At 37.5% G+C, this 25,425-nt stretch overlaps 2 protein-coding genes across 2 annotated transcripts in view; both read right to left on the bottom strand.

The window, feature by feature from the left end:
- Nucleotides 1-25,425, bottom strand: part of LOC139149487 (cytidine and dCMP deaminase domain-containing protein 1-like) — a 696,744-nt gene that overhangs the window by 546,144 nt on the left and 125,175 nt on the right. The window lies entirely within an intron of this gene.
- LOC139149475 (cytidine and dCMP deaminase domain-containing protein 1-like) lies at nucleotides 383-24,381 on the bottom strand. The gene is made up of 7 exons (XM_070721249.1): nucleotides 24,214-24,381; nucleotides 20,627-20,807; nucleotides 17,798-17,969; nucleotides 16,038-16,514; nucleotides 5,325-5,515; nucleotides 3,096-3,300; nucleotides 383-1,678 (listed from the first exon to the last, which is right to left on the bottom strand). Exons 2-5 carry the CDS (start codon nucleotides 20,804-20,806, stop codon nucleotides 5,400-5,402), a joined length of 945 nt encoding a protein of 314 aa, XP_070577350.1. The 5' UTR covers nucleotide 20,807; nucleotides 24,214-24,381; the 3' UTR covers nucleotides 383-1,678; nucleotides 3,096-3,300; nucleotides 5,325-5,399.

Consider the following 25,425-nt stretch of genomic DNA (forward strand, 5'->3'; position numbering starts at 1 on the left):
CTTGTTGGGGCTCATTTTAAAGCTCTTGGTGCAAGAAAACCTCTAACTCTTAGTTTTTCAAAAGTCACAAATTTTATTTTTCCCGATAGAGTTAACACAGGATGGCAGCCATTTTGAATTTCAAATATTGGGAAATCTTAGGTAACATGTCATACTGTGATCCCCAATTTCTATGTCTTGACTGGTTAGGGAATGGTTGAAAGTTTCTCTGATGTAAGTTTGAGCAAACATTTGAGTCTAACATTTTCAGGCATGTACTACCCTAAATCATTTCTCTCCCATGCATCATGTTTGTATAACGACAAAACAAGCATACAATACAATATTTAACTTTATTTTTACTTAATTAAGAAAAATTTTCTAATTTATTTTCTAGTTTATAAATACCCCTGAATTTAATTAAACAGCATGCACTGCCACACGTTACAAACTTTGTAAATGTGACATCTTATCAGTAAAATGTAAATCTTCATCACTTAAAATACAATTCATTTCAACAAGAGTACATGTAAAATGTACTATCATAATTACTAAAAATACAGTTCATTTCAGAAAGATCTGTGTTGTAAATAAAAACTCTGAAATACATTCTGAAATTGTTGCACTGCCAATGTTGTGATGTCCTGCTGTAGTGGTTAGAATTTCTTGATAAAATGGTCATCACGGCCAGACTCACTGCTGATGCGTATGGAAGAACATCGTGTTTGTTCATTGTTTGGACAATTTGTTGTTTCCACCTTCTTCACTCTCTATTGACCAGCACTTTCTAAATAATGATAATTCTTTGATTTCATTGCTTAAAAGTAAAATGTGACTACTGTATTGGACAAAATGCTGCTGACTCTACAAATACGTAGTGATTCAAAATTCATTGAAAATAATGTGTATTATTAAAAAATCAGTAAATCGGTATCTTGAGATGCTAAAATCAAACAGGGCAGTAATTTCATTCAAAACTAGTACACAGCAATTTCAGTCAGATATACTTCTTTCAAATTTACATCTTTAGGGAAACAACGCCATGAGTTTGAATGAACTGGCTTTTATCATTTGTTAGAAAAGTAAGGGTCACCTGCATGCTTGTGACATTAAATATGTTCGAACAATAACTTACATAAGTATTTTGCACAAAACATACCCAAATATTTGAAAATTCTCTTGATATAACATGAAAAGTGTCAGTTTGTTGAGAACCAGTGCTCAAAGTTCTTGACAGAAACCTACTTCCATCATGTCACAACAGTTTTTGACTTTCTCAACATGTAACATATTGCTTTTTGTATGAATCTAATGACAAACAAATGTCAAATTCATTCTCAATATATAATTTAGGGTGAAGACTAACATCTGTAAAGACTGATCAGATCAAAAAATTACACCTGGATAAAAAAACGAGATTTGTATCTCTTTTTTGTTGGTAATAAGAGACAGGCTTTGCCTTTGTATGTTGTCTTGTTATCATACATCTTTGAATCATTCGGAAGACTTGTTGCATTAAAATCCTATCTATGGACAGCCTTTGTAATTCAGTATTGCAGTTGCGTAAGTTTTTCATTGGAATATTTCAATTTCCATCAGATCTTGCCACTTTTGCACCAGGTTGATCAGCAGATATGTCACTGTCACTTTGAAGTTGCCGCCTTGCCGCAATAGCCCCTTGTGGATGAGATTCCTTGAGCTAGAAAAAAAAAGACCAATTATTCTTGTGTGTCTCATACAGCTCAGAAAAATATAAAAATAATGTCACTTTGGTTAGATATGGCTGGCCCAAGTGAGTGTACATATATATTTACTAGTAACAGTTTCTATGGGCCTTAGCTTGTAATATTCATTATGTCAAGTGACTTTGAACACATTTTGATTCACTGTCCATCAATACTAAGGCAATTTATGTAATATGTTGGCAACTGTTGCACCGGACATACACATATACAACACATGGAACCTGGTACATCAAATTTAGTGAAACATATACCATACAAGCAAAGATGTTATCTTGTAATATTTTATTGCATGGAATTAATGTATACAATATTTGGTCCCACTACTGTCTATGGTTGCATGATCGAAGATTGAGGTAACATTAAACAATGGGCATTCTTTAGGCTGTCACAGTCAACAATTTTGCCACACCTACATGATAATGGTATGTGCCAAACTGTAGACTGCATGGTTGATGTTGAAGAGTGAATATTCTGGTGTCTCTACCCTATTGTGTACCTGGTACAGGGATCATTAACCTGTTCATCCCAATTCCTTGTAAGCAGGTCCACAATCACCATTGATAACAATGGATTGGGGCCAAACCATTGTGGTGAAAGGGTTAAAGGCCTAAACTGACCTAGAGCTTTTGGTATTTTCTTTCAATAGTTTCCAATTCCATGTGGGTCTTGTGTGCTGTCATTTGTTAATACTAGCAGAGGGTGTCAGACTCACTGTGAGTTATCTGTGCTTTTGGAACATGTGCTATCATAGGCAAGTATGACAGGAGCAAGCTGAACAGTTAAGTGTTAACACTAAATATATGAAGTTTCTGCAAGCTAAAGAGGCCTGACCTAGTAGAATGAGTGGTCAGTTCTTTACTATAGCAAAGAACCAGTTATATACATGGATGTGGAAATACTGCCATTATTTTTGATATGTGATTTTGCATATGATTATTTTACAGCTAGACTTAAAGTTTATTTTAAAGTAGAATGTGCCTCAGGGACAGATACGTGACGAGATTCTCAATTTTTTATGAATCTTTTGTGGGGATTCATTTCAAAGCTCTTTATGTAAGAAAACTATTCACCCTCTTAGTTTTGCCAAACTCAAAAATTTTACTTTTCTCCTTAGAGTAACTACATGGATGGCGGCCATTTTGAATTTAAAATATCGGTAAAGCCTGGGTAATTTGTGTCTCTAGTACCAAAATTTGTAGGGTATTAACCCCTGATTTTTATTCTTGATTTTGGAAGAGAATGGTTGAAATATTCCGTGAGGAAATTTTGAGCAAAAGTTTAAGTCTTTCACTTTTGAGACGCATACTACTCTAGTGATTTACTCGTGACTTATGGTTAGTTCTGAAACATCAGCATTGTACGTGTACTCACCACATATTTATTGAAATGCTTGTCTTTACAGTAATCATCAAACAATCCATATCCTATAGTTTGACTCTTTGCCGTTCTGTGTGCCCTGTCATCTGGAATGATCACGTACTTGATTCCTACGTGTCTTAGATGTAGAGTGCAGTGGTTACAAGGCACTTTGGATGTGACCAGCAGCGTCTTTTCTGGATCAAATTCACTTTTATTACTGAAATGAAAGGGCAGAAAAAATATTTAAACACTAAAACTGACACTACCCACTTAAAGTTCACAGCGTAAATCAACAGAATCTGTCAATCTTCATGCCAAGTCTTTCCAAGTACGTGAAAGGCATATTAACACTAGAATACAAGTTCTGTCTTCTAATAGAGGCCATGGCATCATCATTGACTTTTTCGTCACCACAGTCTTCTTTCAATCATATTGTTTTCTAAAGTAAGCTTTGCCTTTCTGGTTTGTCCTTTGATATGATTTGATTTAGGGGTCGGATAAAAAATTCAGCAAAATTGTTACAGATAGTCAAAACATGAGACAAAAAAAATGAAAATGTAAAGATCTATGTCAGACTAGCATACAGATGACAAGAGTTTGAAAATTTTCTACCAAGTATTTCTTTTCATATTAGCTCAGAGTTCCTGAGAGTTTTGGAAGGTTGTTATAATCAGTGACTACTGCCAGAGGAATGTATATTTGTAAACAGTCTGGGTTATGTCCATATAGAGGATAGTTGGGAAAAGCCAATAGTGTACCGTATACTTAATGAGGTTAAGGCAAGAACCAATCACATACTGTATATGTAATGACGGTTAAAGGTTAAGTGGGTTCACTTTGAAATGTTATGCTGAGATTGCGATCTGACCTGACAGATCCACTGTGACCGATCGAGTGAGAATGTTGGCTACCTGGAGGTGTCGAGTCAATTTGCAACGTTTTACCGTGTTAAAAATTGTAAGGATTTCTTCAGGAATAGTTTTCTGAGTTTCTTTACCCTAGATCATGTTCAACAAAGAGTTGTTGAACGTTTTTCGTACTCTTTACCAGCTTTTGGTTAACTTCTCGGGCGATTGATTCTGCACGCGTTTTTCTGAGCGAAGGGTCAATCGTACCAGGAAATGCATGGTGATTGAAAAAATCGAGCTCCATCGTGCTCCGATCATTGACAAGAACAATTGACCCATCGTTGCAAAGCTTGAAACATTCTCCATGCTACAGATGGAAAGGTTAAATTAAACTTGACCAAAAATAGGCAATATTTGGCTACAAATAACTTGCTGTAAATTTACAAGGGTCAAATCCTGACTTCTAGGAGCGGTATCTGGCCAGGAAAATCATCCAAAGAAGTAATATTCGATGTAATAACCACCAGTGTCAGTCGCCATCTCGACTGTACTGAACATTGTGCATGACGTCTACATCTAAAAACTACCTAGTGCTAAAAATAAAGGGTGAAATCTGGCCGAAAGTTCCGAACTCATTACAATCTGCGAGCCAAGGATTGCATGGTTAATTATTCATGACGTTGGCGGTGGCAGGTTTGCTGATTGGTCAATCATAATAACCTCTCTATGGACATAGCCCGGACTGGTAAAAAGCTGTACAAACTCTAGGAACTCTTGAGAGATTGTTGTTTAAAGAATGTATGGATCCATGGGGATTGTAGCTATGAAATACATTGCTTGAATAAACAGCAATTACACTGTGAGTTGCTTTGTAAATGTTGGTTAAGCTATTTAAGATGATTGGATGAATGAATTTTACGACACTGTCAGGATGAATGATTTATTGGCATTGGTATCAAACTCTGAAGACTAGCTGTGACTGCATGGCTGGTCACTATTGTCAATGAATCCATTTAACAAACTTGTGAAACATCAATTTCCAGTGCATTTTAAATGATTCATTAGGTTCTATACAATGCTAGTTATCATACATTAGCATTATGTCCCGCATACCAGTAGATGATACTGTGTTATTTGCAGTGGTACATTCTATTGACTAGGACAGGCAGCTTAAGTACAGACCAGTTTAGTGGCTACCAATGAAAGCTACATTTCATTCTTTGTGTTATGCAGACTGGTTATCTATCACCAAATAATAATTCAAACACTAATTAGTGTGCATTGTAAATCACATATGAGTCTTTACATTCTGATGTCAAAATAAACCAACAACATAATTAAATATTCTCCACTCCACGACATTTCAAGTTGTGATTCTCTGCAAAACACTTGCCTGAATAATAGAGCATTGGTCTCAGCATGGACGATGTAGGAATACTTGACTTTGCGCTTGTCTGGTTCATTCTTGTCACCGAGTCCAGGGAAGTCTCTCTTCAGCATCCAGTTGGTAGCCGTTGTAACCAAAACCTAGGTAGTCACCAGTGTGGCTGATCAGAGCTGCTCCGACACCCGTTTCTGGATCATCTAGCAAACCAACCATGCAAAGTTGTATGAATAAGACTACTTCTTTGAGATTCAGGTCCACCTTCACTTTTAAAGTTTTACAAGAGTAAGATTCTCCATGAATATTTGTGAAAGTCAGATCTGTCAGATACACTAAACACAAGAGCAGCGTATTCACAAATAATAGCAAGGTGCTGTTTAATGTTTCTTATAGATTTGATTGTCTTGTGTACAAAATTACCAGAGAAAATTCAAGCATTGTAATATCATTATGGGATAAGAAGAAAATAGTCATTTTCATTATTTTTTCACATCGATTGAAAAATGTTTCCTGAGAGCATTTTTATAGAGAATAACACACATTTTAGCTAAATACTTGGTTTTAGTGTTAAATCAAGGAAGGAGCATAGACTGAAAGATCCGTTGTTTGAGAACCTCTCTACGCTCGTGAAGCGTGGGGGAGCGTAGAAAGTGCCCTTGATCGATGGATCTTTCAATCTATGGAGGAGCTCTGCTTGAATACAACATGACTGTTTAAAACTTAGTTAGGTGTTTCCATATATTCCCATTTTAATTTGTGAATATTATATACGGTTGGTGACCATTTGCCCGACATAAGAGGGCAAACTACAATTGTCTCCTGCCTCAAGGATACATAGCCCCATGTTTGGGCTTGTAATTTATCTATTACATGCCTTTCTTACATAATTTTCACACCAAATTTTTGGGTATCCATACAATTACAAATGACAATTACATGCTTTATTTCCATGTAAGACAATATCTGTTAAAAAAATAGAATGATTGCCATTATCAAATGGGGCACTGATATATTTAAATCACTATTATGCGGTCTATCAATTTTTTTTCACATACTTTTGTAAATACGGTATTTCCCAGGAAAAAAATGTAATTTTTATCATTTTTAAATCCCATAATTGTCAAAGTGAAAATAGTTTCAGTTTACTTTCAGTCAATGATGACTATCAAGATGACGTCACCAACACAGGTTATCCATTGAATCCTATGGAGCGTGTGACGTTCCCGATACTAGGCTGTAATAAATGTATCATAAAACTCTGAGCAAATAAAAAAGAAGAAGCTTGGGTTTCTGAAAAATAGCGTTAATGGACACTGTAGCTCCCATCCTGGACTATTTAGTGTTTGTTCTCTGGTCAGATATTTGAACATGTGTGAAAGGGATAAAGTGCATGAAGTGAAAATACTTAAATGAAATGTACTGGAGACAGTGAAAAATATGTTAATGTAATTATTCAGAATATAAATGGAAAAATACAGAATTAGATATATCGAATACTGTGATACAACCATTAACTCAACAAGTCATTTACAATGACATAGTCCCCACTTGTAATAGGAGTATTAGTCTTGATGGGGCAGGAAATGTGGTCATTAAGAAGTATCACTGGAGTGTATATGTTGAGATCTATGGGCACATAGGTCTATGTCGTTGTTCCCAATTTGAAACACATGAGGCATGTCTAAGTTATGGTTCTAAATGGGAAAAAAGATCAGACCTCTAGCAGTATTGGCCAGCCAAGAAATACATATGCGCATTATAAATGAGGTACAAGATGTGACATCTTAAGGTCTAATATCCTATCAAAATTGGAGGGTATAGAACTTGTGGTTACTGAAATATGCATATATATGTATAATCAAAGTCAAAGGTCATCAAGAGTCACATGACATTTTGAAAAAAAAAATTAAATTGCTAAGTAATCCCTATATGCCAAAAAATCAGATCTCTAGCTCTATTCGCTTGCCAGAATTAGATGTGTACATAATTAATGAGGTAAAGCGTGTGTTGTCATAAGGTCTCCCATCCTACTAAATACAAAGGACATAGCACTTGTGGTTACTTATTTATTGACATAAACATATATTTTAGGTAAAAGGTCATCGAGGTCACATGACATTTGGTCAAAAAATTCTCTCCTATAGTTATCTATATACCAAAAATCAGACATCCAGCTCTATTGGCTCGCTCAGAATGAGATATGCGCATAATTATTGAGGTACAGTATGTGGCGTCATAAGGTGTCCAATCATACCAAAAATGAAGGGTGTAGCACTTGTGGTTACCGAGTTATGGAAAAATATGTATATTTGAGGTCAAAGGTCACCGAGGTCACGTGACATTTTGTCGAAAAAAAATTGTTTTGCTAAGTTATCCCTATATACCAAAAATCAGACTCTAGCTCTATTGGCTCGCTCAAATTAGATATGTGCATAATTAATGAGGTACAATATGTGGCGTCATAAGGTGTCCCATCATACCATACATGAAGGCTGTAGCACTTGTGGTTACTGAGTTATGGACAAATATGTATATTTGAGGTCAAAGGTCACCGAGGTCACGTGACTTTTGTCAAAAAAATTGTATTGCTAAGTTATCCCTATATACCAAAAATCAGACCTCTAGCTCTATTGGCTCGCTCAAAATTAGATATGCACATAATTAATGAGGTACAATATGTGGCGTCATAAGGTGTCCCATCATACCATACATGAAGGCTGTAGCACCTTTGGTTACTGAGTTATCGACAAATATGTATTTTGAGGTCAAAGGTCACCGAGGTCACGTGACATTTTGTCAAAACATGGGGCCCGGGGGCACCGACGTCCTTTGTGCCTCCTTACTGTTTATTATTTGCCATAATTGCAATGTGAAATCTAAGTTGACAAGAATATTGAAAGTGAATTAAGAATTAGAGATGGGACTCAATAGGATCAACAATATCTAAAACAGGAAACGGTGAACTTATATAATACAGAAGGGGAGAAAATTTAGCCAATGGCTAATCTAAACCAAATTACTTAAACTGGACTGTTGGCATTGATTACACATGTATTTATTGTCCATCATATAGAAAATAAATTGGGCCATTGACTAAAAAACATTTGCTTGTTACACTCACCACACTTGTACTTAGTATTTGGAGTGTACACCTATCTACAATACAATGATAAAAAGTTTGGACTCTGTAGGTCAACAGTGCATCTTTAATGTGTGAGACTAAATAAGCTTACCCCTAGTTAACGCTAAAGTATGTATAGGCCAAAGACAATATTTAATTTTGAATTATGTAGTGCAGGGAAGGACATACAATATGGTGAAAAGCAAATTAAATATAAAAACTGAATATACAATTATATGGAAATGTTGTTTTACAGTCATGAGTATCTGGTGTGTGCCGAGAGACAAATATTAAAATTGGACAGTATCATCCTGACCACAGTTTGTCTGACTGGTTGTTTCCTTCTGATTTTCTGACACGGTGATAGGTACAAAATATTATGCTATTCACGATAGTTATACAACATAGCTTGCATTTTGTTCACAGTAGAACTGAGTTTTACATGTAAGATAACTTTCTCGTAAACTGTAAATTCTGGCTTCTGGCAGCTCAAACGTCGCAATACTACATTTTTTGATATGATATGGAGTGACTTCCACACATATGCAATATGCAGTGACAGTCGATATATTCATAGTAAGAGTCTACTACATTCAAGCATAGTGATGTTGACAACTACATGCATGCCAGTGCACGATTTCAAAGTAGCAAGGATGAAATTCTAATGGTCTTTTAGTGGAAATATAGGTATTAAACGACAGTGAAACAAACAACATTAGTTATCGTGACCTTGCTGAAGTGCAATCTCGGATCATGTATGATCTGATGATCATGCCAAATTTATACCATGTCGGATTATGCCGTGATTCTGAAGTGCGCGTACTTCCTTAGTAAATCGGTCAACATCCCTGCGTACGATGCTGTGTGTTCCGCTACAGCTAATCGCCCCGCTCACCCTACGTACGGGTCTTTGCAGGGCTGTGGTGAGCGGGGCGATTAGCTGTAGCGGAACACACAGCATCGTACGCGGGGCTAGGTCAATATAAGCATGCACAACAGTGTAATAGCGATCGGAGTCAACAATGATGTCAAAATCAATGCACAACTGTCGAAATTACCCAAAATAAGCAACAGAAAACTAAAAGTTATCGCTATGTCGAAAGGACAGTACATCAACATAAAACGACGCTAGTTTGTTATGACATGGAGGTAGGACAGAGCGTTCCCTCGCTCTCACCCAGCTATTAGTACGGGCCGCCGGTGGGATTGCCTCGCTGAAGCAATGGTACTGGGGAGTACCGAGTACGGAGGCCATCATTCTTCAGTCTATCGAAGGAGCGTTTCGTGCCAAAAAATACATGACAGCAACAAAAGTACCATCACTGTGAACTCCATATTTACAAAACATCATCAAATACACGCTAAAAACCCAAAAAAAACGTCAAGATTCGCACCAGACGCGAGAAACAAGATGGCGTAAGTCCTTGCAAAACAATGCTAACTTGTTATATGCGCATGCGCATATTAAGGGGAGACCCATTTGATTTCGGGGGGGGGTATGCAGGAAGTGGGTATGGGAACTTTTTTTGGTCAGAGAGACAGCATTTTTTTATTTCTACTGTCAGACCTGCATCAATTTTTTTTTCAAATGGAGTAGCAGTGAATTTTCAAATTTAAGCCACTGTTTCACATATCACAGGATGGTTTTATGTATTCATTTTACATTCCAACAAATGAAAACAAAATGGAAAGTCTAGTATATATACAACTTTCAATTGTAGAACACTTTTTTGGCAAATCAACTGTGATCATTACTATACCTGCTTTTCTTTAAAATAGTCAATTCCTTTTAAGTTCTCAGGGGGGGATGTTATCTTTTGTGGTCAGAGAAACAAGGCTCACACATTGTATTTCTTTATATTTGTTGTTCCTCAATTTTTCATTGTCAACTTGTAATCTTTCTAACATATTTATATTGAGAGAATAATGTATTGTGTTTTAACACTAGTTTATTGACTCCTGTCTTGTGTTTTAAATTTTCACAATTTACAGAAGTCAAATAGTCCCATCTAGATATTGCCTATACCATTGAGATATTGCAACAGAAATCCTGAAATATGATTTCTTGGGTCAGAAAAGGGAAGGGAAACATCGAGTGCACTGAGGTGTAAAGTAGTGAATGCTTATATCGTAAGCGCTGGGAAAAAAAACACATAAGAATTGCTTGTGGTAAAAACATTTGCGCTGCCTATGGCAGCATGCCAGCAAAGAATACATGAGGATGAAGTTTCCAAAATTTTGCTCATTTCAACTGCATTGTGACAATTCCTTTTTTATTTCTGTCTATTATGAGAATTTTTTTTTCTCAAGCCATTACAGGCTTAATTTTTTTCTTTTATTTCACCTGGTGACATTTTTTTTTCTCAAAATCCTCCATACCACCCCCCTGGAAATCATGTGGTTCTCCCCTAAGTGAGCCCCTGACCTATACGGGCCAGTGGATTGCTTCCTCAGTAGAACTGATATGCCTGCCGGTACCGGTGTTTATCGCCTACGGAGGCCATCATTCTTCAGTCGATCAAAAGCGCCTTTCGTACCAAAAAATACACGACAGCCGCAAAAGTGCATCACTGTCAACTTCATAACTATAGAATATGTTGAAACAAACAGTGAAACGATCACGACGTAAAAAATGTACCCAGAACGAGAAACAAGATGGCGTCCGATTCGATTCTTCAACTCAGAATTGTCCTAGAGTTGTGCGCATGCGCAGACGGTAGCTTTAACGAAAGCGAGGCAAAATCAAGTAAATATAAAATAAAAATGGATAAAAATATTGTTTAAAAATAATACAAGGCATGTATCACCAAATTTTGAACATTTCTGACGGCATTGCAACTATACGAACACCCATGCCAAATATCACAATAATCAAATTAGTGGTTTTGAGGAAAAATTGAAAATAGTGGTTTTCAGAAAAAAGCTAAAAAAGTGACTTTAAAATGATTCAATCAAAAAAAGAAAAAGACCGTTTGAGATACATGCCCAAGTGACCACCAGACCAAATTTCAGAAAAAGTTACTGAAGCGTTTCTGAGATACCTGCGTCCACAGCATACAGCCCACTGTATGCAACAACAGAGGCCGCGTCATCACATTAGTACTTTGTGCCCACAGGGCACAAAGGACTAAAAAATTGTATTGCTAACCCTTAACGAAAATATTCTAACTGCAAATTTGCCGTAAGTTTGCTGCAAATATGCAGCAAGCATATAGCTTGCAGGAAGGAGTTGCAGAAGTTTGCAGGTAGATGTGACCCTCCTGCAAACCCTTAAGTCAGTTTGCAGCAAATTTGCGGTAAACGACTAAGTTGCTGCAAATTTGCGGCAAACCAGATTATTGCTGCAAATATGCAGCAACACATGATTGACATATTTCCCACTATTTCATTACCAGGGAGTACACACTACACACTGATAACTGTTGCACTTCGTGACCAGTCATGTGTAAGCAACATAAAATTGATCTTTCATTTATATTTTATGTTCCTTTATTTCATAACAGACAATCCACCTTTTTAAATTATATAACTGGTAATGCTAGATAATGAACAGCTTCAGTTAAGCTGGTGAAAGCATTGCATGGATATAAGAGTGCATCTATGATATATACTGTAGTGCCATAATGTAATAAAAGTACCTTTGACAATCTGGTTGGGTAAATTATGGTTGGATCGAAAACTGAAATTTTAGGGAAACAAATTTTTGAAACAGGGACTTGTCTGTCTTGCAAGTTACACCCTGTATTTTCTGCGAATGATACAAAATGCAAACAGTTTCGAACGAAATGTGCGTTTGATGATGGTCTGTAAGGACACGTCGTAGACTGTTGTTACTGCAAATCTGTACAGTAATGTTTCCGCTACTACCTCCAAGCAGAGTAGTGGCTGTGCTCCAAGCTATTCATCCCATCAATGTAGTACATTCGTATACGGTACGTACAACGCACTGCAGCTTACAGTCTGTCCCATCGATGCCGCTGACAAAATCTCGCCTTCTGATAACATGGGTCGAGGTAAAAGGCTTTTGTCCATGTTTTCAGCGTTAGAGTTATATTGCCGAGCACAAATTTGAGTTTTTAGGATTACACTCCATCCCGAGTCGCTGTACGAAAATTCAAAGCGCCGCTTCACCAACGTCCAACACGTCCTGTGTATCAGCTGCGAGCAGCCGACATGTTTACACTCTCCGGTCACGGTTCATCAAGGTCAGTTCGCGCATTGATATTGATTCTTCGTGCTGAAAGAATTTTTACTCTCTTTTTAGTCTTTCTATGATAAAAATAACCATTTTCATTAAACTAATAAATTAAATTCTATATTAAGTATGAAATATAACGGATTGTTGCAGATGTAGAGTCAATTCCAGCGTTTAAAAACGGGACTACATTATCAATCGCGTAATGATCGCACTTCCGTTATCGTCATGAGGCTTGATCGGCGCGAAGTTAGATTTTAGTACCATCGACCAGTCTCGGATGCGTACTTGTGATTAGGGAGTTATCTGGTGGACAATTTCGTGATCTTTCAATGGAATCGCCAGGCAAATGATATCACGTAGTTGCAAAAACGTGTATACAGTTCCAGGGACAGGCGAAGTTCTAAATTTGTGAACGCAAGCGGCAGTAAAGATGCCGACTATATTTTCTGAGTACGGTATTATCACACACAGCACGGTGGAGACCTGCAACCGGACCGGGATCGTCCAGCGTCTGCGAACAGTTCAGAAATGTAAGTCAATGTACCGTTCGTCTGTACATCGATCGCTAAAATTATGTTCTGTATAATCGTTGTATTGCAATCTTTACCTAAAGATAAATTTTCGTTGAGTACTGATTCATACTGAATTCACTTTCGTTTCACAACAGTTACTTACAGTAAGTGCTGAGATTTTTGCAGATTGTCGCCGTCGTGTATGTAAACAACATACGGCGAGTTGTCCGCTGTCGGACATTTTAATCATTATCAATTTAATTTCGATCATGAATATTTATGCATTTTCTGCTTCAATTTTTCAACTTGATTTTGTCTCATTTTCAAATAATTATCGATTTCTTTCATGAAATTTACAATGTTTGGTCAAACGGTAAAGACTTACACTCTTCCCTGAACGATTTATATTTTTCAGAATCCATTGCTGGTACACTAAAGGGGACAAGAAATTCAGAGAACAGAAAGCCAAATCGCAGCCTTTGACAGTAATGTAAATGTTACATGAAACTTCTCAAGTCAAAAGAAAATCTTGACATGATCATGACACTTATGTGGCATGAAATGAACATGGCATATAAAATAAATTGTACCACAATTGAATTTAACCTTTTTTTCTCTGTCATCTTTTTGTTTATAATAACTTTATTTGCGCTGACCATTGTTTCTCGTGAAACTGGTATTTCAGAGTTTAGTTGGATAAATAATATTTATATATTGGCGGACTGTGGACAGCACAAGATGTGTTTTATCCAACTAAACTCTGAAATACCAGTTTCACGAGAAACAATGGTCAGCGCAAATAAAATAATTTGCTGTATGGAGTTTGCGGCAAATTTTCAGTAACATTCAAATTAATTTGCCGCAAGTTTGCTGCAAGGATTGTGCCGCAAGTTTGCTGCAAAGAGTTTGCAGCAACGTTGCGGCAGGGAGTTTGCTGCATATTTGCAGCAAGTTCACAAGAAACCTAATTTGCATCTGAAAAATGAACCACCAGCATATTTGCGGCAAATAGTTTGCTGCAAATTTACTGCAAAGCTTGCGGCAAATTTGCAGTAACAGTTTGCGGGAGGCCTAAAATTTCGGTAAGGGAAGTTATCCCTATATACCAAAATTCAGACATCTAGCTCTATTGGCTCGCTAAAAATTAGATATGTGCAAAATTTAATAAGGTACAATATGTGGCGTCGTAAGGTGTCCCATCATACCATACATGAAGGGTGTAGCACTTGTGGCTACTGAGTTATGGACAAATATGTATGTTTGAGGTCAAAGGTCACCGAGGTCATGTGACATTTTGTCAAACAAATTGTATTGCTAAGTTATCCCTATATACCAAAAATCAGACCTCTAGCTCTATTGGCTCGCTCTAAATTAGATATGCGCATAATAAATGAAGTACAATATGTGGCATCATAAGGTGTCCATCATACCATACATGAAGGCTGTAGCACTTGTGGTTACTGAGTTATGGACAAATATGTATATTTGAGGTCAAAGGTCACCGAGGTCACGTGACATTTTGTCAAACAAATTGTATTGCTAAGTTATCCCTATATACCAAAAATCAGACCTCTAGCTCTATTGGCTCGCTCAAAATTAGATATGCGCATAATAAATGAGGTACAATATGTGGCGTCATAAGGTGTCCCATCATACCATACATGAAGGCTGTAGCACTTGTTGTTACTGAGTTATGGACAAATATGTATATTTGAGGTCAAAGGTCACCGAGGTCACGTGACATTTTGTCAAAAAAATTGTTTTGCTAAGTTATCCCTATATACCAAAAATCAGACCTCTTGCTCTATTGGCTCGCTCAAAATTACATATGTGCATAATTAATGAGATACTATATGTGGCGTCATAAGGTGTCCCATCATACCATATATGAAGGGTGGTAGCACTTGTGGTTACTGAGTTATGGACAAATATGTATATTTGAGATCAAAGGTCATCAAGGTCCCATGACATTTTGTCAAAATATCCGAGATATCTGCGTGAACGATGGACTCACGGATGGACAACAGACGGACATGACCCAATCTATAAGCTCACTGGACTTCATCCGTGGGGACTAAAAATTGTGTCACTGCATCCTTTTTGCAATATGAATACGATGAGAAACTAAATTTTTATTTTTCGTGGCCTTATACATGGGCGTCTATGGAGATCTGCCTTATACATGGGAGTCTATGGACGTGTAAACTAAAAATATGCAAATTTCACCACGATTTGCCCAAATTTCGGAAAGGTCACTCCTATGCACTTCCATACCAAGTTTCAAATCAATCGGACTTGTGGTTTCAGAGAAGAAGATTTTTTGACCAAAAATGGGAGAAAATTACCAAAAAATTCATGAAAAATAGCAAGTCCAAGATACTGACCCAAGATGTGCACAATCATTTCATGTCAGCCCAAAGTACTTACATGCTAATTTTTCATGTAATCTGCTCAGTGGTTATTGAGTTTTTTCAATTTTGACTGTTTTTACATTTTTTCACTTAATTTGCATATTTTTGGCAATGACAACTTCATTTGAACAAAATCTCATCTACAGCCCATCATCATGTACACACCAAATATCAAGATGAAATGTGCAGCGGTTTTGGAGTTTTTGATGTTGACGGACAGACATACAGACATACAGACATACAGACATACATACATACAGACATTTCCCTAGCCTATAAGAATAGCTTCATTGCCATATATACATACGCTTATGGGAGCTAAAATCAATCGGACTTGTGGTTTCAGAGAAGAAGATTTTTGACCATTCCCACCTGTGATGTTATTGCAAATCTGGGTTGTGAACAGAAAGTGAAATTGGGAGAATGAAAGCTCTTAGGGGTTGTCTAGCACAAACAAGAGTAATAGAAAGCCATGTTTACCTGTCCTATGAGACAGTATATGAGTCATCGCTGCTGCGTGCCTTACAAAGTCTTGGTTTTCTAAGATACTCTTTAATGTCTGAGGTATATATTGATTTGCCTGATAATCTATCCGCAAAGTAGACGGCACATCACCCATTGCTTTCCTAGCCAGCCAATTCATGACTTCTAAAAAATCTTCTTTCCTTCGATTCCTTGTGGAGGTATCCGGTATTTGTATATCGGAGAGTACATACTCGTTCTCCTCAATGATGTCCTGACCAAAGAATTCCTCTAGTTTATGTTTTCCTTTCCTAATTTCATCTTCCCTGACTGCCTTGGTGAACGGCGAGTTGTGGTTCCTCGTTTTCTTCACCTTGGGTATGAACGCCTTGACCGCAATGTGACTGACTTTGAAGATGTGGTCCGCGACAGCCAGGTTTTCCTTGTCAGCCACTTCAGGAACAACCGGGAAGTAGTAAACCGTCTTGATGCCAGCTGTGGGATGAAAGCACACAGTATCAATGTCAAGCTGGAGCACTGCTCTATTCCAATGACTGCAGAGCATGCTCAGTCACATGGTCTGACAGTCCTAAGACAGTCTTAAAGAGGCATTACAAAGTTAATTAAAGTGTCATCACTCAAGGCTAGGAGATACATGTTCACCAAGCCCCCAAGCCCCGTAGTTTCAAAAAAGTGTAACATGTCTTTTCCAAATCAAACTGTCTGATTGGCTGTTAAAAGTTAAAAACCATGGTTCGTGTTCTCTGCTTAAAGACTCAGCCCTGGATGGTGCGTGACAAAGTACATGTAAAACTGAAAATTAAGGCATTTGATTGGCTGTGGCATAATAACAAGTGGTGTCTGCTTAACATCTGTAAACTCTCACTCATTTCTAAACTCCAAGAGATGAACAATCACAGCTTCAGGTCAACTACAATCAATTCACACTTGACAAGCTCCATGGACCTAGAGACGAAGAGCTTGTCCAGGCAGTATTACTTGAAGTGAAAAGCAATGATTAACATCAAAGTCAGTCAGCGGTTACAGAGTGTTTGCACAAGCAAACCTATAGCATTTACTGACATATCTCAGAACACGAGACCCAATGATGTACTTGTATTCCCTCCAATACATCATCTTTGAAATTAAACTCTTAAATCCAACTTGTGTCACATTTCATCACACTATAATGAGGTTATAAATGGTACACCCGGTGTTTGGTAACAGATGTATAGATGTAATACCTCCCAGGGGAATTTAGCATATTTATTGCAAATAATCAATCCACTGTACTCCGTGATAATTTACCACCAATGATGCCCGTATAACCAAGACATGCTTCACATCCACCATCAAATCGCATGGTGTTTATGATTTTTAACTACATTCTTCAGGTGGGTCATGCACTCATTTCCTGTGCCTGGATTGACCAACAATAATGACTTCTGCCCGGACCGAGTGTATGGTTGATTTTTGTCTAAGTTAAAGCCAGTATTAACTTCCATCTTTTGTTGAAGTTAATCCCTGAAACCCTGATTTTCAATACTTGCCTGCTCACCTCTGTGAACATACCACATTTTGATGACCATATGGTTCATTATGATTGAGAAACAATGCTATAACGTACAGCTGAAACAGAAATTTCCAAAAGTGATGAATTTTTCTTAAAGTAACATATCTTGTCATGAAAAGGCACAGCGCCAAAAGGAGTGGGAGCGATAGGGTTGGTTTCCATGACAACAGAGAACCGTACAGCCATTTGACTTTACCATACATACCTTGAATCATATGCTTTGTGCAATCATAACATGGCTTTCTTGAAACGAACATGATGCCGCCGGCCAATTTCTGTTTGTGCTTGAACAGTGCTGACATAACACCATGGGCAAATTCATGGCTGAAGTCCGAAGCAAAAAGTTTTCCATTGGCATCTAGGACCACTACGCCAACCTGTCAATCAAAGGATTAAATACAGAGCTATGATAAAACACAGTTGGATTCTGTGTTTGTAATTATTTTTGTGAATAGTTTGAAATTGATGAATAGAGATTTGTTGTTACATTTGTCTGCACACGGGTTACTACACATTAGTTTTGCCTCAAGATTGTTTGATACGTCCATAGAAATTCTTTTGTCGGACATAGACTGTGTATACTGTTATTACTGGATTGAAAGAGGCAAAAAACCCAGCTTGCTCCTTGACAGGAAATATAGATCCTTGAGTGCACCCTTATTTCATTTCAAACATAGGACTTGCAACTGAGAAGTAATATAGTTGTATACATGTCAGATATGACTATATTTGCACAGCATGGAATATTATAACAATGCTCCATACAAGCATATATATTCATACAGTCAAGTTGTGCAGATATGAGCCATGTGGCATACAGGTTACAGATGTGAATACCAAAAACTCTAGGTAAAGCATGCAACCACGGTCCCTCCACAAAACTAAGAACCAGGGCTTGACAATTCCTATCGCCCGACGCCCGGGACAAGTGAAATTTACGTTCGGGCAAGTCAAAAATAAAATCTGGTCGCCCGCCGGACAAGTTGTTTATACAACTTCTGGCGCAATCAACGCGAACCTAAGTTGCGGTGTCGCCCGATTTGCGTTGTCGTTCACACAAAATAAATGTCAATCACTGACTTTTTTAGATACAATTGTGACGTTCTTCTGCGATTCATTTGCCGACTCACACAATGTTGCAATTTTTCGATGATCGACATGAAATTGTTTCATCGTCCAATTAAAAAGTTGCTTAAAACTTGGCGTAAACAGCATTTCTTTGTTGTATGCTGACTGCTCCGCCCCAACAAATTAGGTAAAAAATTGCAAAACCCAATGCCATAGTGCTTATTGGCAATCGACTGTGCAGTACTTCAAAATCATTTATGCGGCCTCGCGAGGTAGACGAACATTGTTGGCAGATAGTTTGTGGAGTGATCGCTGTAAATATGAGTATTTTACGGTAATATTTCCACTAATGCAAACAAGGCATTGGTGCAGCCAGAGCGTAATTTCCGCTCCGCAGACCTACGCAAAAACCAAGCAAAGTTGTTGCCGTAAAGAGGCACATAGTTTACGACGATGGGCATTGTGTAACTCTGAGAAACGACATTGTGATGATTTACGACGGCGCCACGAGGGCCAGCGTGAGTGGGATCGTCTGAGAATCGACGACTCGATGTGATGATCGATGTTTCTGACAAAAGATCTAAACATAAGCGTTATGATGAGGAAAAAACGCCGTAGACGTTATCTCCCGAAAAGGAATTTGGAAAGCACAGTGGCCTTGGTTGAAATATGACGGTTCCAAAATGTTCAGTACGTCGTGTCTCACAAAATACCCCACCATTGCCAAAGCATGGAGGTAGGAAGGGTAGAGACTACCTCCATGACCAAACCAAGCGAAATGCTTTGCTTGACAGATACGACATGTTTCGCGTTGAATCGATAAGGTCTCACGAGTTTAGTCAACCGCATTTGGACTGTTTGGTGCATCGCAGATGAGATCGTGACGGGGACAATGATTGTGGAAATTTTGTGGGTCCCGCTGAGCCCGATAGTATGGTTTCACTTGCCAACAATCAGATCGCATGCACTCGCAATGCGTGAACCGAATGACGACAACCAGCGATAGAAACTGACCAATCTTTTTACGACGGCATTTATGCTTGCCAAAAAATGGGAAGCCGATGTATGATATGTACCCTCAAATTCATTGTTAGCTCTGCGTACAGGTCTGTGAGTTCCCGGCGTTATACGGCCTCTTGTGGTGGAGGCCGTATGACGCCGGAAACACACAGACCGTACGCAGGCCTACTTGAATGTAAACTTTTGAAAAAAATCGGCGTCAACATCGGCGAAAATTACCAAGATAAGAAAGCCCTGAAAGCCGCTACGCACTTCGTCGCAAGCATTTTGGTCTTGATTATTACAAATGGAGGACAAGTAAAATTTTTGAGAGGACAAGTGAAATTGAAAATCCACTTGTCCGACGGACAAGTGAACTGGAAAAAAAATTGTCAAGCCCTGTAATGAACTGAGTATTCTATAGAAAATGTTAAGATTCTGTGCTGGGCTCAGGGACAGATATTCAGACTCTCAAATTTTTTTCAATTCTTTTCTGATCTACCACTTGTGGGGGTTCATTTTGAAGCTCTTGGTGTAAGAAAACTTTTCACTAGCTTAGTTTTTTGAAAATCAAAAATTGTATTTTTCTCCATAGAGTTAACACAGAGATGGCAGCCATTTTGAATTTCAAATATCAATAAATCTCGTGTAATTTGTTTCTCTAGTAACAAAATTTGCATGGTGATCCCTGATTTTCATTCTTTATTTTGAAAGAGAATGGTTGAAATGTTCCTTGGGGAAAGTTTGAGCAAAAGTTTAAGTCTTTCACTTTCGAGGCACATACTTCCTTAATCAATGATAGTCTGGTACAGCATTCATGTATATGCATTGTTTTGGGTGTGTAAGATGTTTATGGACGATTTAGTCATCATTGGCGTACCTCTGCCAGCTAGTGATAAATGAGAAAAAACACCTAAACCATGTTTGCCCTTCAATACAACAATTTTGACATTTTATACATTCCTACCTTCTTTATTTCATGACACTCAGATGAATCTTTGATGGGCTGTTGTGGAATTTTAGCCAATGGGGACATCTCCATCCATAGTGCCATCAGCATACATGCATCTTTCTTGGACAGTCTATCATTGGTGTCTTCAAAGACACCCTTCACGATAGTATCATTTTTCACAGAATTACCTGCCATCCTGTAAAATTATTAAGGGGAAAAACACTATAATTACCTTTGCTTCCCATAATATGTTGATTGATTCCTTTTTAGGAAGCAACCAATCATTTTTCAGATGCCGAGAAACGAAGTTGCTGACTGGCTATTCCTTGCATGGCACTATAATAATATACATAACTAGTCTGGTATAACACCAGACTAGTAAATTACTGTAGGGTGGCTTATCAGTTTTTGGCATTAGCTAAATTAACCCTTTGAGAGCTGTGATTTTTCTCACCAAAAATTTTAGTGCAACATTTTATCAATTCTTATGAATTTTTCTGTGATTTATTTGATGATTTGGGACCAAATGGTCATCACATTCCATTGACTACAGATTTTTATCAAAATTTTGGCAAAGTCATGGAAAAAAAAATGACTGGGGTATATTTATAAAGGGGACAAAACTTGACTTTGGCGCCCTTTCATCTTCTTTTACTTTGTAGAGGTTCAACTTTACCATGGAAAATAATGGGAGTGGGTCAAGGCATGGTGGCAAGGAGGGGGTTACATGTGACTCTTTTCAGTTGGTTTTCCCTCATTCCAACGAAGTGAAGAATATGTAACAAATCAATCAAAGACACAAACAAGAATCCAGTATTTCTACAGCACCATTTATAGGTACAGAGGTAGACATGTCTTTGAAGAAGAGGCAGCACAACACTACCCTAAACTAAAGTCAGTGGTTTTGTATAGATACATAAACACTGGTGGAGTATAGAAGGATCATGGATATACTGGTGACATTTTAGGCTATAGATGAATATGGCCTTAAATAATTGAATATTCTCCATTGATGAATCACTATCAAACACTTGAGTTGATAGGTTTGTGATGATTGGCAGCCTACAGGACTTCATTGTAATTGTATAAGCAAGGAATCATATGTTACTTCTAACCGTTAAATATGTTTAAGGACGTTCAAAATGGGCTGCTGCTGCTGGTGAAAATATTGAATGATATTAAAACAATACAGTGTACATAACAACTGTCAACTGGATTAAAATCAGATGAAGGGAGAATAATGCTTTTGCTTGTTCTTTGTCAGTTATCACCTCCACACAACAAAGTGAAAAAGGAAGTGGTCTGATAACTATTAGAGGTCAGAATGTCAACAGCTCTGGTTTTTAATAATATTGAAATGACAAAGACTATACATTCTTGATAATTAAATCAGATTTATATCAACATTTCATACATCTATTCTGAAATACATGCATTCACTTTTTTCTTTTATGATACTGAATGAAACAAAACAAAACAGATATACTCATTGCCTGTATTCTTAGAAGGCTCCATTGATTTGTCTTGGCAATGATATCACAAATCCATCATTCATATATAAAAGTAAATATTTGTCCAAAATCTTTTATGTGATTTTCAGAAATTACTCTTCTGAGAATGGCACAATTGGTACTTCAATACCACCAGTGTTATGATTCAGACAATACACATGTCTAAGTACACACAGCTCCACATGGCAGGGCTTTGTGTTACTGGCCTTCCACCACAGCCTAGCCCTGCGTACAATGCTGTGTGTTCCTGGCATTATACGGCCTCCCACCACATAAGGCCAGGAACATACAGCACAATACGCAGGGCTAACCACAGCTCTGCTGACTGCAATAGACATAACCACCGCAGAGCCGATTTTGAATACTAAAGTTGCTTTTATCCGTGTTTTCGAGCACATCTACATCGCCTAGGTACACTGATGTGCTCGGCTGCGCTCGTAAACTTATGCTATGCCCATTTTGAGAGGGAAATGTTCATATCTGCTGCCATTGTGAATCTCATTTCCCGAAAAGCATGCTGTTTTACTATGGCAGTTCTTAGCTATTGCCAAATTGTGATTTTTAAAAAAAATATTTTTCTTGTGACACAACGGCCAAGGGTTGGAATTTGACTGCGTGTAACTCTATGGGAACAGAAAAAGATGCTGGTCTACTGTGACAACTGTCGGCCATAGTTGAAATGCATTTCATTTCGTTTTCATTTTACTTTGAATTTAATTTTATTTTCATTTTACTTTTAATTTACTTTTATTTTCATTCTACTTTGATTTTTTTCACATGACTTTTAATTGTTTTATTTCGCTCGGAATTTTTTCATTTAATTTCTCTTTATCTGATTTTCATTGAAATTTAATTTAATTTTTTTTTTTGCTTTTTACATCGAGAAAAATTGTTTCAAAGGAAATGTTCCCGCTTTTTAATCAAAATTAAATCATAAAACAAATGATTTTTGTTTCCAATCTCTATAGTTTGATTTTCCCACTTCAAAAAAAAAAAGATTTATTTTCAAATTTATTTTGTTTTATTTGCAATTGTTTTTTTGTTTTGTTTCAAGATTTAATGTCAATTCTTTTGTTAAAAATCACATTAAAATAATATTTAACATAAAACAAAACACACTAATAATCTTGACACATTTTTATCAGTGGCAGCTCCTTACCACCAAAGATCATATCCCCTTTACGTTACAGTCTCATATCATATGGCAAGATATTGGTGTTATTTCACCATCATCATCGTTACAAAACCAATTAATTATTACCTACACCTCAGCTACTATTTTATCGGCAAAACAAGAGGAACGTCCCACAATATATGATTTCGGTGCTTTCACACAAGAACATGTGAAGGACATGAAAATAAATATATGGGGCATCAACTCCTGATATTGATCACATTTTTATCTGGATGCTATACTAGTTTCCGGCATAATATGGCCTCGAATTACAAGTTGGAAGCCTGTATCAGACATTATCAATATATTCCTTGAAGCAGAGCTACGACATTACTTCTACGTGCCGTATGCGGTAGACTGCGTTATATGTCTTGCACAAAATCTTGTAACAAAACCATAGTACTACCATGGTATAGAGTAGTACCTTGCTTTTCTCGAGGGTCTATCACTTTCATACATAACGTTTAATCCACGGCTGTTAAACGAGGAAACGTCTGCACGAATAGGCTATTTCATCATTATGATCAAAGGTTTGTCAGTCGTCTTAAATTTGTGTCAGGGTAAAAATGTACAAATCTATAAATGGTGACGTGTGACATACCGGTAGTACACAGTTATCGCACATATCGCTGATCAAGGTCAAATCTGTACGGCAATAAATACAGGCGTAGGATTCTATTTTTATAAGTATATAGTAGCTGTCACCAAGTTCAACATTGGACAACAACATTTAAATCGTCTACTAGTACTACCTTCAGGGATCACGACTTTCCTGGTAAACCATATGCCAATTTGAATTCATGGAACTACTGACTAATGACTGATACGGATTTACTGTAAATCACCACTGATCCTTTCTTAGCTCCATGGTATGACTGACGTGAGTGCTGTAGCAAAATGTATCCTAATAGAGTCACCTGCAATAATAGACATCGGCGGAACATTCATGAACACTTGACTGTCGAAAAGCACGAATCCTTGATTCAGTAATTGTGAAACTGCTAGCAGCTGCTGGGTACCTGTTCGTCTGATCAGAATGCAGAATGATGTGGCCGACGACGCGTCGACTGCTTCCGACTAGGCCATGGAGGTCACTATCAGGTCACGATGACTTTTCCATTTTGGCCGTAGAGGACGCTGTGTTCCTCACGTCGGCGAAGCTGGAGATTCAAGTTAAGGGACTGGTCAGTTTCTTCAGCCGGGGGGGGGGTGGATTCATGGGGGGGGGGATCACCCTGTTTTGACTTTGGTGATAGAGGGGGGTCACCATGTTTTTGAAATGCCCAATAGGGTGGTCAGTGTGTTTTTGAATTTTGACACAGGCTCATCATTGCCTAAAATGCTAGTGTCAGCCACAAATTTCATCATTCAGTTGTATTTTTCGGCGCGCCCTTCGGGCGCGTAACTTAATAATCAATAATATTTTCAGCACGCCCAACTTTAACATATCAAGCATACATACATCAGAGATATTTGTATGTTCAATATTTTTCAGCGTGCTCTTCAAGCTCATTACTTTAATATATCAGATGACTTTAATATACAAGGCATATATATCAGAGATATCAGGATGTTTCATATTTTTCGGCGCGCCCTTCGGGCGCCATACTTTAATAAATCAGAGATATCTTGATGTTTGCTAAGTGAAAGTGTACCATTATGAAATCTGCATTTCATATGAAAAGGATGACAAATTCCTGATACTTTTCTGTTCTCTCTATGAGAATTCAGTATGAGAAAGCAACATGCACAAATATTTCACAATATATATCTGATACAGTGACTTATTTTAGAGATAGAAAAATGACAAGATATCTTTCCTTCTCATTGATGCAATTATTTTCCTTTGTGTCACAGGTTTTCTGTAGAAAGATGCTTTTTATGAACAAAATAACATTTAAAAAGGGCAGTTTTTGTCATATTAGCTGTGCTTTTATGGTTTCAATGTTACCAGAAAGGTCCTCTCAGACACTGTACACATCAGATTTGGCTAAAAAAGCTCTCTATGGCTCCTCAGGAGATTTATTGGATTGTTGGCAAGTCTTAACACCAATCAAAGTTTTTGATTCACTGCTTTTTCCTCTTTGATATTAATGATTAACATCCATTTCTGTACAACAGTTCAGGAC

This window comes from Ptychodera flava, chromosome 14, assembly GCF_041260155.1.
Source record: "Ptychodera flava strain L36383 chromosome 14, AS_Pfla_20210202, whole genome shotgun sequence".
Classification (NCBI taxonomy): Eukaryota; Metazoa; Hemichordata; class Enteropneusta; family Ptychoderidae; genus Ptychodera; species Ptychodera flava.

What these genes read in the sequence shown, in the direction of transcription:
- LOC139149475 (XM_070721249.1), bottom strand. Translation starts at nt 20,806, where the DNA reads ATGGCAGGTAATTCTGTGAAAAATGATACTATCGTGAAGGGTGTCTTT. An exon ending in CACAAAGCATATGATTCAAG is followed by an intron (nt 16,515 to 17,797) that starts GTATGTATGGTA and finishes TTCATCCCACAG; the next exon opens with CTGGCATCAAGACGGTTTAC. An exon ending in TATACTGTCTCATAGGACAG is followed by an intron (nt 5,516 to 16,037) that starts GTAAACATGGCT and finishes TTGGTTTGCTAG; the next exon opens with ATGATCCAGAAACGGGTGTC.